General features: G+C 43.3%; 1 protein-coding gene across 4 annotated transcripts in view; it reads left to right on the top strand.

Annotated features, from left to right (window-relative positions):
* WLS (Wnt ligand secretion mediator) overlaps positions 1–14,189 on the top strand; it is a 140,633-nt gene that overhangs the window by 96,906 nt on the left and 29,538 nt on the right. For all 4 annotated transcript variants that reach the window (XM_023730975.1, XM_004369042.1, XM_023730966.1 and 1 more), the window contains exons 4-10: positions 1,460–1,621; positions 2,909–3,045; positions 6,317–6,485; positions 7,969–8,066; positions 8,416–8,479; positions 10,442–10,585; positions 11,884–11,967. In XM_023730975.1, coding sequence (XP_023586743.1) covers positions 1,460–1,621; positions 2,909–3,045; positions 6,317–6,485; positions 7,969–8,066; positions 8,416–8,479; positions 10,442–10,585; positions 11,884–11,967 — 858 coding nt within the window. The remainder of the gene's footprint in view (positions 1–1,459; positions 1,622–2,908; positions 3,046–6,316; positions 6,486–7,968; positions 8,067–8,415; positions 8,480–10,441; positions 10,586–11,883; positions 11,968–14,189) is intronic.

The raw sequence follows: 14,189 nt of genomic DNA, 5'->3' as shown, positions 1-14,189 counted from the left end.
CCTCCCCTGGATCTTTTATTCTGGAGATTTACAACGAATTGTGAAGGTCCCAAGAACTACTGCCACTCAGCTGTAGAACAAATTAGGCCCTTCCTGTCCCTTGGTCGGAGCCCCGGTGGCGCAGTGGTTAAGAGCTCTGGCTGTTAACCAAAAGATTGGCAGTTCGAATCCATCAGCCGCTCCTTGGAAACCCTATCGGGCAGTTCTGCTCTGTCCTGTAGGGTCCCTATGAGTCGGAATTGACTCAACAGCAGTGGGTTTTGGGTATCACTTGGTCAGGAGGTGCCTGGCAGGCCTTGCAACTGGCATATAAACCCAACACTCATCTGCTTTATCAGGGAAAAGTGTCTGCTACAGCTCATGCATCTCCATGCTCATATTCACCCCCTATCACCCCTAACAGGTGTACATAGCCAGGAGGCCTGGTGAAGTGGAGCAGAGTTAATTTTCAAAAGCAAGCTGTGTACCTACTCTCCAGTCTCCTACCACCTTGTTCTGGGCAGTGTCTCTTAAATTGTTTGGCAGGAAGCCTAAGTCTTTTCTAGAAACTGGGCTAAATTTTTGTTTAATTAAATCTTTTGCTCATTTTTCCCATTTTGCCTCTTGGGTTGTTAGGAAGCCACGGAGGCAGAAAATTCAGAGTGCTCCTTTCTGGCAAAACAACCTCATTACTAGCTTTCTTCCCCTTCTGTCTTCCCCAAAGTCCAAGGACTCATTGGATGTCTTCTTTTCTTGTCAAGTCAATAAAAAGAAGATATTTTTCAGCTTGTAGCTGCTCTTTCAGGCCAAACCATAAAAATAATTAGCCGTCATAAAGAGAGTAATGAACTTCAGCAAGGGTTTCTTCCTGAACATTTAAGAAGGTGGTTATTGCACAGATCCTTAGAAGTCTCTGATGATATGCTGCAAATAAATTGTAGTCCTGGTAGACCAGGTCTGTAGAATGTGTACCTCTAATGAGGAGTCCCGGGGTGCAGGGGGTGTAATTGGTTAAGTGCTTGACTATTAACTATTAAAAGTTGGCAGTTTGAACCCACCCAGTGGTGCCTCAGAAGAAAGGCCTGGTGATCTGCTTCCAAAAGGTCACTGCCTTGAAAACCCTATGGAGCACAGGTCTACTCTGCAAACATGGAGTCATCATGAGTTGGAATCAGCTGGACAACAACTGGGTTGTTTTTGTTTTTAATGAGGATGAAAGGCCTGACAAAGGTGTTAAGAGATAGAAGGGATTTCTGCTTTTTACCTATAATTTCTGATTCTACCTCAAGTGTGGCTTTTTTTTGGGGAGGGGGGAGTGGTGAACACCACGCCTCCATTGTGCCCTATTAGTCTTGTCCTCTAAGGTGTGTCTTTAAGCATGAACTTCTTTTAATTGGTGACACAAGACAAAGGTATGAGAATTCAGGCATAGTCTGCTGGAAACAGTGGCCCTGCCCCAAACCCTCTGCTCTTTTTCCAGACCCCAGAGCATGAGGGACGTTACTATGAGTGTGATGTCCTTCCATTCATGGAAATCGGATCTGTGGCTCATAAGTACTACCTCCTAAACATCCGACTGCCTGTGAATGAGAAGAAGAAAATCAACGTTGGGATCGGGGAGATAAAGGATATTCGGCTTGTGGTAAGTGATCCAAGCAGCATATGACACTAGAGGTACTAATTCTTGGGCATGTGTTCTAGAATGAAACCCCATCTCACTCTTGGCATCCCTGTGCCTCAGTTGTGTCATCTGAGAAATGGGACTAATAAGGTACCCATGACAGCTGAGAATGTAAGGTAGACTAATTTGTGTGAGAGATTACAGAAATGGAAAACAATTACTGTGCCCACTTAAGATTTTATTACAATGATCAGTTGCATAGTGAGTAACACCAAGATAATAGTAATTTATTTTAAATGCTTGCCTTCCAAGCACAAATGTTAAAGGGAACAAAGGTATTTTAGGTGATGAAGTCTTTCCAGTTTATTTGTTTAATAGGGGAACATGGAGTAAGGAGGCCATTTTTTTAAATCTTAAAAAAAAGAAAAAAAGATCATGCCAGAAATACATACTTCTTTTAGAAAAATTAGAAAGTACAGTTGAACACACAGAACATAAAATTACCTGTAATATCCTGCCATCTAGAAATATTCACCAATGTTGAGATTTTGGTGTATCTCACTAAGATGGCACACGACCAGGCAGCATTTTGTTCTGTTATATGTAAGGTTGCCATGAGTTGGAGCTGACTTGACAGCAGATAACAACAGCAATGTACATATAATCCTCCCCGTACAAAAAGTGATTTCACAGGAGGGGGCAGGGGAGCTGCTAATGGGGAACCCACTGTCAAGAAGGAGAGAGTGTTACATGATGGGGTTGGTAACTAATGTCGCAAAAAAAATGTATGTCTTAATTGTTTAGTGAGAAACTAATTTGCTCTGTAAACCTTCATCTAAAGTACAATAAAAAAATTTTAAAATGATTTCATATTTAACACATTTTGTTCCTGGCTTTTTCATGTAACATTATATTAATAATATAATAAAAATATATTTTACAATACTGCTTAGCATTCCATTGTATAGGTTTACCTTAACGTATTTAACCAAGCTCTCCATTTTGGGCATCTAGGATAGCTCCAGTTTTTTAATGAAAATCCTTACAGAAAAATCTTTGATCATAATCTTAACCATTCTCTTACCATGGAGGGTCCATTTTTATACCTTTTGATACATAGTTATTTCTACAGTGTCTGAGAAGGAGCCAAGGGTAATATAAGGACAGTGCATGCTGTGAATATGAAAGTTTTTAGATTTTGAAAGTTGAGCAGACCAAATCTCCACCCACTTCTCTCAGATGTGTTTGAAGGTAGAAAATAATACTAAGATATATTCAACTTCAAAATGATTACTGATCTCTATCCAGGGAATCCATCAAAATGGAGGCTTCACCAAGGTGTGGTTTGCCATGAAGACCTTCCTTACGCCCAGTATCTTCATCATCATGGTGTGGTACTGGAGGAGGATCACCATGATGTCCCGACCCCCCGTGCTTCTGGAAAAGTAAGAGCTCATTTCAGAACACTCCTTTTGACCACTGACATCCCATGCCTGCCACCCTCCTGCTTTTGCTGGGGTCTAGTTCAAGCAGCCAGTGTGCTACATGGGCTAGTGAGTTGACCAGGAGTCATCCTGGACTCCTTTTTCTTCTTCAGCTTTCACATGCAAATTATCATTAAGTCCTAAGCGCTCTACTTCTCTTATATTTCTGGTCCATTATCCTGTATCTGGAGCTCTGGTGACACAGTGGTTAAGAGCTACGGCTGCTAACCAAAAGGTTGGCGGTTCGCATCTACCAGCTGCTCCTTGGAAGCCCTATAGGGCAGTTCTACTCTGTCCTATAGGGTCGCTATGAGTTGGAATCGACTCAACAGCAATAGGTTTTATCCTGTATCTTCTTCTCGTTTTCACTGCCAGAGCCAGATACTTCTCTCAGTTACAGCGGGTGAACTGCCCTGCTCCTAACTAAGCCCAATCTTGCTCGCCTACAGAAGGGCGATGCTCCTGTGAATTATGCCCTTTCTCTCCCACGTCATTGGCCTTTCCCTTTCTGCTGGATTATTCCCACCAATATACAAACATGCTATACCATCTCCCACTCCTAACCAAAGTCTCCCTTTTCCCCACTTCCTCTTCCTGAAGCCACCACACCCTTTCTCTGCTCCTCTTCACAGCAAAACTCCTCAAAAATCTTGTTCATATTTCTTCTCCTTCTGTTTTCTCTTGAACCTGTTCCAGTCTGGATTCTTCCCCACCACTCCACTGAGACTGTTCTTGACAAGGTCACCAATGACCTCCATATTCCAAACCCAGTGGTCATTTCTCAGTCCTCACTTTTCCTGACCCATCACCAGCGTATGACATAATTAACCATTCCCTGGTCCTCCTCCACCTCCGCCTCTACCACTCCTTGTCTTTTTCTTGGTTATCCTTGTCTGTTGCTGGCCATCAGTCGGTCTCTATTGCTGTGTCCTCCCATCTTTCCAGTCTCTTAAACTTTGGAGTGAAGGCTCTGTTGTTGGACCACTTCTCTTTATTAGTTACACTTATTTCCCAGATGATCTCATCTAGTCTCGTGGCTTTAAAAATTATCTACACTCTGATGACTTCATTTATGCCCTCAGCCCAACCTCTCCCAAACAGCTACTTACTTAACATCTTCACTTACATTGAAAAATGAAACATATGCAAAGAACAACACTTAATTCTTCCCACTTCAAGCCTGCTCTTCCGCTAGGCTTCCTCATCTTAGCAAATGGCAACTCCATCCTTTCAGTTGCTCAGGCTACAAATTTAGGAGTCATCCTTCGCTGTTCTTTTTTTCGTTTCATGCCTGCCATCTAATATATCAGGAAATCACACCATTTTCACTGCTACCATCCTAATCTAACCTACCTTCATTTCTCACTTGCTTTGTAGCCCTGGTGGCGTAGTGGTGAACAGTTCGGCTGCTAATCAAAAGGTCGGCAGTTCAAATCCACCAGCCGCTCCTTGGAAACCCTATGGGACGATTCTACTCCGTCTTGTGAGGTCACTATGAGTCAGAATTGACTCGACAGCAACGGGTTTAGTTTTTTGGTTTACTGGGAAGAGCCTCTCAATTTGCTCTCCTTGCTGCCACCATTTTCCTCCCTACAATCTATTCACACAGCAGCTAGACTGCTCTTTTTCAAGTGCAAATCAGATCATATCACTCTTCTGCTCAAAGCTGTCTCCTGGCTTTTCATCTCCTTTGCCCTGGCCTGCAAAGCCCTATGTGATCCAGCCCCATGCCACCTCTGATCTCATCTTTTATCCTCTCCACCACCCACCAGCTCCCTTGATGGTGCTCAAACATGCCTGGAATGCTCTCACCCTAGGGACTTTGCACTTTCTGTTCTCTTTATCTGAAATGCTCTTTCCTGGATATGTTTGTGGTTCAATTCCTCATTTCCTTCCTTGCTGCAGTGTCTCTTATCTTAGAGGCTTTTCCTGTGCACCTTATATAAAATAATACCTCCGTTGTTTTCTGTTTTCTTACTTTGCTTTATTTTTCTTTATGACACCCATTCTTTATTTATTTACTCTCTTTTCCCCTTCACCCCCTTCTCACCCTATCTGAATGCTCTTATGAAAACAGGATCCTTGCCTGTTTTGTTCACTGCTGTATCCTCAGCTTCTGGAACAGTAACTGGCACATAGTATAAGTTCAATAAATATTTTTGTAGGAATTAATAGAAGAATCATGTCATTCCATTATTTAAACTCATTATTGGATCCCCAGTCCCATCAAGATAAATTTTAAGTTTTGTAATGAGACATACAAAGTCCTTCATGAGCTCAGCCCTCTTCTTTGGTCTCATTTCCTGTCATTTTTCTGAAATGTGCTACTTCCAGATCCCCAAATGCTTTAGGCTGTTCCAGGCCTCTGTGCCTTCATCCAGATTCTTCCCTCTGCTTGCAACATCCTTTATTCATCTACCTAACCTCAACTCACAGCTAAGCTCAGTTTCTGTCTCTGTCAGAGGCCTTGTGCACCCCTCTATCATTTTATTTGTCACACTCTGTTTCAGTTGTCTCTGTATCTGGCTCCCCCACTAAAGTGTAGCTACATGAGTGAAAGAACAGGTCCTATTCATTTGGGTATCTATAGTCCTGACACAATGCCTGGCACGTGATAAACATGTATTGCATGAATGAAAGTATGAATAAATTAGTGGCATCATGAATGGTATTTCAATAGAAAGGAGAAGTGGCAGTTAATAGTATGATGGGGGGCAGGGGGAGAAATATAAACTAAACAAGCAACCAGAAGAATTTGTATTTCATAGATATTTAGAGTCATTTGTTATTAAAATAAATATGCTTATATAATTCAGAGTTGCTGGGCCCATCAGTAATAATGCGTGTTCTTAATGATCAAGTTAACGATAACCTGAATCCCTGTGAGAAGATAATTATATTCAGTGAGAACTGTTTAAGAAGTCAAGGCAGAGCAAAAAACATTGTAGGAAGCTGTTAGTCTGAAATGGTGCTGTCAGTAAAGTTTGGGGCATTAAGGAGGTTAGGTTCAATTATGCAGAAAGGCTAAAGTAACAAACACTCTGTTCTGTAGTGGTGCTAGATAAATAGGACATTCTGCATCTCTGTAGAGACACTTATGAGAGCTAAGAAAATGATCCTATGGCTTCGGTCCCAATAAGTAACATCTCAGTTCCCAACATTGGCTTCTGAGTTTTAAAATCCTGCCTCCCAGATGAATGAAGAGGTTTTCCTGATATGTTCTCACCATCAGAGTCATCTTTGCCCTTGGGATTTCCATGACCTTTATCAACATCCCAGTGGAATGGTTTTCCATTGGTTTTGACTGGACCTGGATGCTGTTGTTTGGTGACATTCGACAAGGCATCTTCTATGCAATGCTTCTCTCCTTCTGGATCATCTTTTGTGGCGAGCACATGATGGTAAGAGCCCACTGGGGAAGGGACAGACATCACACCATGGTTGCTGTGTGCAGGCTGCTGAACTGACACCGGCCCTCTGCCTTAACTCTAGCTCTGGGTGAGGCAGGTTAGCTAGTGGTTATGGTGCAAGATGTGGAGTCAGACCCTCAGCTTCAAATTCTGCCGCACCACCTACTAGCTGGGTGGCCTTGGGCAAGTGACTTTATCGTTCTGAGTCTCAGGTTCCTCAACTTGCAAAATACAATTGAAAGACCTAATTTGTAGGGCTTTTGTGAGAACTAAATGAGATAAATGTAAGCAGAGTACTTGGCAGAGGGTAAACCTACAAATGGTAATGCTGACTATTATTTCTTTTCCTTTGACTTGGACGGAGCTTCAGCTCTGCTTGTCTCTAGCACCAAGTTAACCTCTAGAGAATGTGGGCATGGCTCTTTTCAGCTGGCCGTTTGTTGAGGTGGCCTAGTAACCTCTGAAATACTGACCTCTCTAGTCTTATCATCAGTTTTCACAGATTTCAAATCATATTTCAAGATGATTGAAGGTACCATGGATAAAAATGAAAATGGTACCGTCATCACATTGTGGCTAAGGCGATACGCCAGCTAGAGCTTGGTCCTCATGTCAGGCACATGGGCTTCCTAGTAGAGTGGACTGCTTTTAAATTCCATTATGGTTTGATCATTGCCCTGAAGATTTGCTGCACTCCCAGGAAAATAGTGTGAGAGGAGAGACACCTCTGCCTACTGCCGGGCCTTGCGTAAGAGTCCTCCAACAGCAGCGCATTGAGGATGAGCCCTTGGCACAGGAACTGGGCGTGGACAGCCAGCCAGGGAGAATCATCCACAGTGAGCTGGTGTGGACTGTCCCATCAGGGCCCCAGCCTGGAGCCTGAGACGTGTCTTTTGCCCTTTCCAGTTTTTTCACTCTAGTTTCTCCCATTTTTTTGCTCTCAGTGTCTTTGTTCATCTATCAAGAGGAATTGTTCTTGATTTTAATGATAATAAGGAGAAATATATTTATTTTTTTAACCATAGGAGACCTCTTACACTTCACATGTTTTAATACCTCAGAGTCTTTATTTGGTCCTATAAGGACCACCTCACCTTTGCATATACCTCTCCTTCAAAAGTTATAAATCACATATGGATTTAATTCTGAATGAGCTATTTTGGGACCACAGAACTTCCCCAGCTTGGAGTACAAGGCCTTTCTTTTGTTCCCATGGCATCCTGTCTTTATTGCTGTCAGAGTCCTTACCAATGGGCTTTGTAATTATCTGTTTATGTGACAGACTTCTCCAAAGAAAGTGAGCTCCTGAAGAACAGAGACTTTTATCTTATTCATTGTTGTATACCTAGAGTCTCGCATGATGCCTAATACACAATAGGTGGTCAGCAAGTCGTGTTTGAATGACTGACTCACCTGTAGAATTGCTTTGCTCTCCTCCTGTCTTTATCTTGTGTCTCAATTTGGTTTTCCTCAGGATCAGCATGAGCGGAATCACATTGCAGGGTACTGGAAACAAGTCGGACCGATTGCTGTTGGCTCTTTCTGCCTCTTCATATTTGACATGTGTGAGAGGTGAGCAAGTGCCCCGGGGCTCAGAGCTGATGTGCCCACTCCCATCTCTTCAGGAGGAGTATTCCAAAAGCGGAATGGTGATCATGAATCTGTGCTTTGGCATGAAAGAGTTTGACATGGTCACATCCACAGATGAGGACTGTGAGTGAATCAAAGACAGAGTGCTGTAGATGCAAAACATTTGGGCTGGTCATATTCTAAAAGCTTCTTTCTTTTTAGATTCTTTGGCACGTTCCTTAGTCTAAATACAGCCCCCACCCCCAGCTGCAAAGTTATGTAACAAGGAGCATTCCCCGCTTTGCCTTTTTATTAATTGTGTTTTGCCTTTCCATCTTGTTTCTCTTTGTAGAGGGGTGCAACTCACGAATCCTTTCTACAGTATCTGGACCACAGATGTTGGAACAGAGTTGGCTGTATCCTTCCTTGTTGAGCTTAAAGAGTTTTATTTCTTCCTGTAGCTGCCTGGTCTCCAAGATCATTTTCTAAGACACTGCTGATGCTCTCCATATGGGCTCAGCCAGAGCTTTGATCCTCAGACCAATGATAACAGCATAATTAAGGCAAATAATGAGAAGAATTAATGCCTGCTCTCAGGCCTGGGTGAGAGCAGGCAGAATGGGGAGGTTGCAGCACATCCCCATGGCACAGAGATCAGAGTGGCTGGTTTTCCTGCAGCCTGTCTAAATTATCTGTTATACACTTGTTTACCGCAGACTGAAGCATGACTAGCTTTTCCCTGGAGCCACATAGGTTCATCTCCGGGCACCTGAGTAAAAGCCTGTTTCTGAAGTCGTCTGCTGGCGGTTTCTTAAAGTGACCTTGGCATGTTGGCATGCTGCGCTGCCGTTCTTCATGCCTGAGACTGAGTGGAGATAAGGCTGAGGTGATTAGTTCCAGGGGAGTCGCCGAGGTTTCTGGTTGGTTGGCCTAAAGTCTGTCTGAGTCATCTTCGTGAAGCAGAAGTGACAGTCTTCGCTTATCCCTTTTAGGATGCTGGATTTAAATACTTTATCTCCCTGGATAATATGTTAAGTGCTCAGGGAGGAAAAAACTCTCATCTGGAGTGGGGAGAAAGTCTTGGGTTGGACTCTACCTTGATGGATAATGATATATTGTCATGTGCTGGTAAATACGCTTTGTCCAACCCTGATGATTATACTCATTTTCTTAGTGTCTTAAGAACTTTGTGAGGAAACTAAATCAGGGGAATGGTTATTTTAAAGATGAAAGAATTAGAACCCCTCTCCTCCCCTACCACCAAAAAATGTTAGCAGCACACCAAGGGACTATTTACATTGTTAAGTCTACTTCAGCGCTTTTGTTTTATAGATTCTGACTCATGACGATCGCATGTGTGCAGAGTAGAACTGCTCCATAGGGTTTTCAAGGCGGTGGCCTTCCAGAAGCAGATCTCCAGGTCTGTCTTCTGAGGTACTGCCAAACTTTGGGCGAGCCGTCAAGAACTTAACTGTTTGCACCACCCAGGGACTCCTGAAGTTAGTGTAGTCGAGGGGAATTGGAGTCAGCTTACCTGCCTCCCAAGCCAGCATGCTCTTCTCCAAGGCTTGGTGGTTCTCATGTTAGGCTCTAATGGAAGGTCTGAGCCTCACTGATGGATCTCAGAGTATGCTGCCCCCTTCCCCTGTGCCATGCGTCCTTCTGCTCCCTGCTCCATTCAACAAGATTTTCTGTGTTGACAAAAAATTACAAACAGTACTTCATCCCTGGTTTTATTTCAAGACCGTCAATCCCATGCCCAGGGACCCAGGCAGCTCCAACCCCAACCCCTCCCCATGATTCCGGAGCATCTTAATTTCATAACTGGAAAACTCCGGGGACTATGAGGTGAGCCCAGTGGTTGCCACACATAGTTATACTTGATTCCCTAGCCCTGGGAAAATCCAATTCATATATCTGGGGTGGGGCCTGGGAGTCTACATTTTAACTCACTCTTGCAGTGATTTCAATGCAGTTTTTCACCTGATCAGTGTTTAGCATCCAATATCCACCATCTCAGTGCTTTTCAACTTTATTGTGCATATGAATCTCCTGGGGACTTTGCTAAAAGTCAGATTCTGATTCTGTAGGTCTGCAGTGGGGCCTAGATTCTGCACTCCTAACAAGCAAGGCCCCATTCCTCTTCTTACTTGGCTTAGAAAGCCAATTTGAAGACTCCCCTCTGGGGTACTGTTGTGTCAGAAAACCTCTTTCTCTAGCTACCATTAGAATGCCAGTGTTTGGTATTTTATCTCCCTGAAAAGTGCATGAATATTTGGAGACAGAGAGTATTGCCAGCAGAGCTGGGGAGAAGTGCTTGTGCCCTTTCAGCATGCCTCCTTGGCCTGTGTGCCGTTTCCTTTACGGGATACCATCAGATGGCCTTCATCATTGTGGCTGGGATCTGCCTCTGCCTCTACTTCCTGTTTCTGTGCTTCATGGTATTTCAGGTGTTTCGGAACATCAGCGGGAAGCAGTCCAGCCTGCCGGCCATGAATAGGGTCCGGCGGCTGCACTATGAGGTGAGCAGATCTCTTGGCTCATTGTAGAGTGGGTACTTGATGTCTCTTGCTTGATGTGTAAACACACACACACACACACACACACACACACACACACACATCTGTGGCTTGGCACTAAAAGGCTCTTCTCTCAAATACACGTTGAGATTCTTATGTAGGATCTGTGGGCAAAATTCAAGGCTAAATCTTACTCTGAGAAGCATCTAACTGGTCTATCTAAATATTGGAGTTTCCTGTAGTATAAACTTCTCTCTGTCCCCAGTAAGGAGTAAACTTGTTCAGCAGGTTTTTTGGCTTTGGGATGGTATGTAGGGGCATACTACGTGGGAGATTTGACTATGGTAGGATTGGGACATAGCTTGGGGTGAAGCTTTGGTCAAGGTTCTCCACCGAGAATCAGCCTTAAGGCTGAGGGTCGACCCAGGTGGTCTGATTTCCAGACTCCAATAGACCACATATCTCCCCTCAAATATCCAGCAGGTGCTCAAATAGAATTCAGTAATCTCAGTTTACAGATTGCACACCTCATTCAAGAGAAAACACTTAACATCATCAGATCTCTAACGGAGACAACATATTCTTGATCAATCAAGAATCCCTTGAGTGTATGCCTAAGCGGCTGCCCTTGGAGACACTGGCCTAGTTACGCTGTGAAAAGGGGAGCAGAAACTGAAGAATCACAGGTTTTTATATGCAGTGTATCTGCAAATGTTGTTTGTCAGTTGCCGTCGAGTCATGGGGTATCTGCAAATAAGAGCTCCTAAATCATAATAGGTGTCTCTTCCTGAGACACAGCTTCCCTTAAATCCTGCACTCAGGAAACCACAAGCACTTTCTGAGGCATGCCTGTCTCCAGAGCTAGAGTGACACATGAGAAAATTCAACCAAATCCACTTCATGTTGATTAATATGCACATTTCTTTGTGTTCACTGGAGCAGAATTTTATTACAACCGCAGAAAACTTGGATTTGGTAACTTTGAACCCTTGCAGAGAAGCATAACCAGCTTAGCAGGGAAATTAGCGGCTTTTCAACGTGCTGTGAATATAATTTCCCAGGCTCTGGTATCGCTGCTTCATGTGAGATAAGAATGTAGAAACTGTTTGGCCCAAGAAGTTTCCCAGCCACAGTCACCACTGCAGGAGAAATGTTGCTATGTGAAATTATTTTACTAGCACTCCTAGGGATTTGATTTTATAGACTTTTGAAAATGGGCTTTTCTTAGATTTATATATTGAGATAAGGATTGATGATAGCTGGTGGAACATTAAACTACTGTTTTCCCTCTTTCCTATTAGGGGCTGATTTTCAGGTTTAAGTTCCTTATGCTCATCACCTTGGCCTGTGCTGCTATGACTGTCATCTTCTTCATCGTTAGTCAGGTAAGTGGACTGTGGGATGTCAGGATGAGACTGTCCCTGGAGCGGTCCCTCTACTCCGCACAGAAAATTGTGTAGAGCCCCGGAGGAAACGATCAGAGAGGCTGTCATTGTGGACAGCTGGTGGAGTCGTGTTTGTTTATACGGCTGTAATCTGGGGCTGGGGGCAGTGGTAGTTCAGTGGTAGAATTCTCTTTCCATGCAGTAGACCCGGTTCCATTCGCGGCCAGTCTACCTCAAGCACAGCCACCACCCATCTGTCGGTGGAGGTTTTTGTGTTGCTGTGATGCTGACCAGGTTTCAGTGGAGCTTCCAGATTAAGGAAGAAAGGCCTGGCAATCTCCTCCTGAATGAAAACCCAATGGATCACAACAGTTTCGTCCCACTGCGCATGGGGTTGCCATGACTTGATGGCAGCTGACAACAGCCACAACTGGAGACTTGTTATTACTTGGGTACTGAAGGTTGACTGAACTTCCCTTTCACTGCAACTCTAGGGAGGGAAAAATTTGCTAAATAAATTAAAAGTTTACAGCCACATTGAAGACGGCATATTCCATTTACTTAAGAGAATAAACTTTTTAACCCCTGTAGCAGAATGCTTAACAAGCAGTGTATTAATTTGATTTGATCCTTATCTAGCCATTAACATAGATCCTTGGACAATTCATCAGCCATTCTGTGTAGTAATTGTATTGTCTGTTAAACATGAAAAGTAATTCAAAAGTCCTCTCATTATATTGCCTCTTAAACATGAAAAGTAATTCAAGAGTCCACTTGATAGATCCTGTTCTTTCCACACTGGTTATTTCCAAAACTCAAAATTCTGCTACACTTGGAAATCTCAATAATGGTAATGAGGATAGGATTTAAATATTGGCCACTTGTTTTGAAAAGTGGAAAGTACTGTTTAAATCTAATGTATTACATATGTATCATTCATTTGCACTTCACAAAATCCTATGAGTTAAGTAGGGTAGGAACTGGTATCCTAGTTTGCTAGCATACGATATGTAATGGCTCTAGAGACATTTCCCAGATGTGTTGCTTTCCAGCTGGGTGGACCTTTGGATGGATCACTTAACATTTCTAAGGTTTTATTTCCTTGTCTTTAAAATGAGTATAACAATAGTACCCGCACAGAAGGTGGGTGGAAGGGTCAAAGGAAGTAATGCTTGCAACGTGATAAGCAGCATGCCTGGCACATGAATTCCAAAAGGTTGAATGTCTTGCCAAAGGACATACAATAAGTTTCTGCAACACATGGGGTCACCATGAGTCAAAACAACTCGAAGTTCTTTTCACATCTGCTTGGACCTCTAACAGTGCTGTATTTGTATCAGGCTGTTTGTTTATAAAACCTTGGAAACTCTACTCTCTACTCCAAATGTAGTAAAAATACTTCAGATTCTGAATGAGTTTTTTATTCAGCCAGCTGAGGGTCAACCACCCATATTCAAACAAAGTATGTGTCTGAAGCATGACCTATCCTTGGTTTATTCTCTCATGTGAGCAAAATGCTTTCCATCCCTCTAGCCCCTCAGTAGTGCACGGTGACATTAACACTCCCAGTTCTGCAAGGCTGAGAGAGCGTGAGCACTGCCTGGAGAAACAGAATCTCAAGTAAGATGGGTGCAGGAATAAAGGGCAATACCAATGTAAGTTCTCAGGGAGGCAGGAAGCAAGGGCATTTCCATCCTCATACATGTTTTTACCAGTATTTAAAGCTCAAGTCATTCTCCCTACATGCCCATCTCACTCTCTTGTCTCTTTTGAGAGCTCCTTCCACCTGAAGTCAACAGGAACATTTTGCTGATCTTTAAGGCTACATGCTGTCAGAATTAACTATGTACACACTTAAAACCAGAAAACCAAACCCGTTGCCATCGAGTTGATTCTGACTCATAGAAACCCTATAGGACAGAGTAAAACTGCCCCATAGGGTTTCCAAGGCTGTAAATTTTCACAGAAGCAGACTGCCACGTTTTCTCCTGCCAAGCAGCTGGTGGATTTGAAGCGCTGACCTTCCGGTTAGCAGCCAAGCGCTTAACCACTGTGCCACCAGGGTTCTTTCATGTACACGCGTCATTATATATATTAACACACACACATACACACACACACACACACACACATACACGATAGTTGCCATCAAGTTGATTTCTACTCATGGTGACTTTGTGTGTTGCAGAGTAGGACTGTGCTCTGTAGGGTTTTATGGCTGG

The sequence above is a fragment of the Trichechus manatus genome, unplaced genomic scaffold, assembly GCF_000243295.1.
Source record: "Trichechus manatus latirostris isolate Lorelei unplaced genomic scaffold, TriManLat1.0 scaffold00003, whole genome shotgun sequence".
Classification (NCBI taxonomy): Eukaryota; Metazoa; Chordata; class Mammalia; order Sirenia; family Trichechidae; genus Trichechus; species Trichechus manatus.
The sequence above is the reverse complement of the archived record's forward strand: the minus strand, read 5'-3'. Positions and strand labels throughout refer to the sequence as shown.